Consider the following 3,502-nt stretch of genomic DNA (forward strand, 5'->3'; position numbering starts at 1 on the left):
GAAGGATCGCCGGAGCCCAGCAGGTTGAGGCTGCGGTGGCTGGGAGTGGCCACTGCACTCCAGTCTGGGCGACAGAGTGAGACTCCAACTTAAAAAAATTTTTTTAATTTATCTGGGCAAGAAGGCACATGCCTGTAGTCCCAGCTACTCAAGAGGCTTGAACCCAGGAGGTCAGGGCTGCAGTGAGCCATGATGGGGCCGTTGCACTCCAGTCTGGGTGACAAGAATGAGATGTTGATTAAAAACAAACAAACAAAATAGGCCAGGCATGGTGGCTCACACCTATAATCCTAACACTTTGTGGTGCTGAGGTGGGAGGATTGCTTGAGCCCAGGAATCTGAGACTATCCTGGGCAACACAGTGAGACCTCATCTCTACAAAAATTTAAAAATTAGCCAGGCATAGTGGCCTGTGCATGTAGTCCCATCTACTCAGGAGGCCGAGGTGGAAGGATCACCTGAACCCAGGAGGTTGAGACTGCAGTGAGCCTTGATTGTGCCACTGCACTCCAGCCTGGGCAACAGAATGAGACTCCAATTCAAATAAACAAAACAAAATAAAACCTGCTCCTGGTACAACTACTAAACAGTTCAGTAGGATTTGGCAAAATAAAGATAAAAGTGCCCCTTCCCCCACCTATCTCCTTTGTTCCATTTCTCAATGTTCATAGTATTTTGTGGATCCTTCCAGATTTATTTTAGGCTTTAGGTCTCTATAAACACACACACACACACAAACAGAATTGTAAAAACATGCTCTTCTACTACTTTCTCTTTTTTACTTATCAGCAGCCCTGTCAGCATAGATAGGCCTATCCTTTTAGGGCTGCAGAGTATTTCCTTGTAACAGGACCATGCTCATACTACCAGGCTCCACACTGACTCACAGGTGTCTGGAGGATCACACTGCCTCCCTCTCTTTGCCTCTGTCCATCACACAGGTTGTCCCTCTTCCCTTACGTGATTGCTGCAAAATCAGTAGGCAGACGGAGCTCTGAACTTCCAGCTCCGGACCCACACCGAGCCCGGGCCATAATAGCAGTTCTGGGCTCCCCTAAGGCTGAGGCCTCTGCCCCCCCGCCCTTTGTCCTGCCTCCTATCTCTGGTCCTTCAGAACCTTGGTGTGGTCACAGGCTCTCCAGCAGCATCGCTGGGATAGGGGCCAGGTAGGCAGCCCGAGCTCGAGGGCAGGAACACAAGGAGATAAAGGTGTGGAGTCTGACCTCAGTGTCTAGAGAATAGGAAGAGTCATCCAGGAGCTAATATCCAGGAGCCTGGGTGACTGTATTCCAGCCATGTCTCTACTGTGAGCTCCCCAGGGGACTAAGAGCTAGTTTCCCTCCCTGAGCCTTGCTTTTCTCATCTGCAAAATGGGGTCATCATTCTACCTCACAAAATTGTTAAGATAAAGTGACTTAAAAATGGCCAAGTGCTCACAAATCAAATTATTATCCTTATTGGGGGGCTGGACATGGTGGAGGAAAGGGGTGGTGACTTACATGACCTAAATCCTTGTCAGGAAACACCTACATGATTCAGCGGAAGGACTGGGATTTGTCTGAATATAGTTACAGGGACCCAGAGGACCAAGGAAATCTCTATATTGGTGAGTCCAGTGGTGGCCCCTTGGGTGGTAGAGGGGAAGGGGTTCAGTCCCTGGTACACTGGCCCACTTACCTCCAGTGCCTGGTGGAAGAGTGAAATCAGGGTGCAGGTGTGACTAGTGGCATTTAGTTCAACTAGCACACACTTATCGAGCACCACCTGTATGCCAGGCCTTGTTCCAGGTTCCAAAGATGCAAAGTCCCTACCCTCCGGGGAGCTCACGGTCCAGGACTGTGGCTGGAATGGCGCGTAGCCACTGAGCATCCTGGGCCCATTACTTGTCCAACTTGTAATCATGGGTTAGAAGACAATGGGGGCAGGGGAGGAACTGGAGGGATGGGTCCAGAGTAGAAGGAGACAAAGTTTACTGAAGCCTTGATTGAATATCTTTCCCTCATCCCAGGGTACACGGTGCAGGTAGGCAGCGCCATCCTGCACCCCACGGACATCACCATTGTGACGGGTGCCCCGCGGCACCGACACGTGGGTGCCGTCTTCCTGCTGAGCCAGGAGATAGGCGGAGAATTGCAGAGGCGGCAGGTGCTGGAGGGCACGCAGGTGGGCGCCTACTTTGGCAGCGCCATTGCCCTGGCAGACCTGAATAATGATGGGTGAGGATCTAGGGACCTCCTCGGGGCCAGGGTGAGAGGAAGGGAGGGCAGGCTTGCCCAAGCCAGGTCAAAACACTGGAGGTTTTGCAATTAGGCATTCATCTGCATGGTGTTTGCAGGGATTTGGGAGTCTGTGTATTTGCATGTCATTTGCATGACACCTGCACGTGCTAGTCTGTGCTTGTCATGTGCATGGCTCCAGTGGATGTGGCTGTTTGGGTGTGATCTGAGCCTGCATGACACATCTTCATGACACATCTTCTATTTGGTGGGTCACATTGGCATTTCCGTGTCCTTCCCATGTCCTGTGGTCAGAGGGGCCGTTGGAATAGCCAAGGGCTCTGGCACAGTCACGCCTGTTACACAAGAGCGATGCTGCCTATTGGAACCAACTTTACACTCTCATTTGCCCTCCTTGTCTCCTGTGCAGGTGGCAGGACCTGCTGGTGGGTGCCCCCCACTACTTTGAGCGGAAGGAGGAGGTAGGGGGTGCCCTCTATGTCTTCATGAACCAGGCGGGAACCTCCTTCCCTGCCCACCCCTCCCTCCTCCTTCACGGCCCCAGTCGCTCTGCCTTCGGCTTCTCCGTGGCCAGCATTGGTGACATCAACCAGGATGGATTCCAGGGTATGAGCCAGTACCCCTCCCCCAGCACCCCTACTGACTGAGTGCCAGCTGCATACCAGGCCTGACAGGGCCCACAGAGGAGACAGGATGGGGCCGGAACTGGGGAGCTCACACCAGTGCTGCAGAGAGGACTTGCAGACCTGGAGAGGGAGCAATAGAGGCAAGCTTGGTGGGCCTCCTGGAGGAGCTGGCATGCTGCTGAGAGCCAGGCCTGAGAGCCCACCATAGAGAGGAACGGTAGGGACACAATACGGGCGTGGGAACCGGCCTGACACGCCAAATTTAGCAAGTGTGGCATGTCACATCAGAGATGAGGCTGGAGAGGTGGGGTCGGGATGGGGGCGGACGCTTTGAAAGCCAGGCAGAGGAATTAAGGCTTTCTATTTGGATGAGACTGGAGAGGTGGGTTGGTGGGCGTCCAGAGGACGTTTTGGAACAGGGATGTGATAAAACTTGGTACCTTGAAAGATGATTCTGGAGGGGGGTGTGGGATGGATGCAGGGAGCAAAGTTTGAGGAATTAAGATTAAGAATACAGCATCCAGCCGGGCTCGGTGGCTCAGCCTGTAATCCCACGCTTTGGGAGGCCGAGGTGAGTGGGTTGCCTGAGCCCGCGGGTTCGAGACCCGCCTGGGCAACTTGGCGAGACCTCATCTCTAC

At 53.3% G+C, this 3,502-nt stretch overlaps 1 protein-coding gene across 1 annotated transcript in view; it reads left to right on the forward strand.

The window, feature by feature from the left end:
• Positions 1 to 3,502, forward strand: part of LOC103273215 (integrin alpha-3-like) — a 13,956-nt gene that overhangs the window by 4,694 nt on the left and 5,760 nt on the right. The window contains exons 4-6 of the mRNA XM_021718846.1: positions 1,520 to 1,606; positions 2,009 to 2,216; positions 2,647 to 2,843. Of these exons, the coding sequence (XP_021574521.1) occupies positions 1,520 to 1,606; positions 2,009 to 2,216; positions 2,647 to 2,843 (492 nt within the window). The remainder of the gene's footprint in view (positions 1 to 1,519; positions 1,607 to 2,008; positions 2,217 to 2,646; positions 2,844 to 3,502) is intronic.

This window comes from Carlito syrichta, unplaced genomic scaffold (genome assembly GCF_000164805.1).
Source record: "Carlito syrichta isolate Samal-C Ts95f unplaced genomic scaffold, Tarsius_syrichta-2.0.1 Scaffold313879, whole genome shotgun sequence".
In the NCBI taxonomy this organism is placed as follows: domain Eukaryota; kingdom Metazoa; phylum Chordata; class Mammalia; order Primates; family Tarsiidae; genus Carlito; species Carlito syrichta.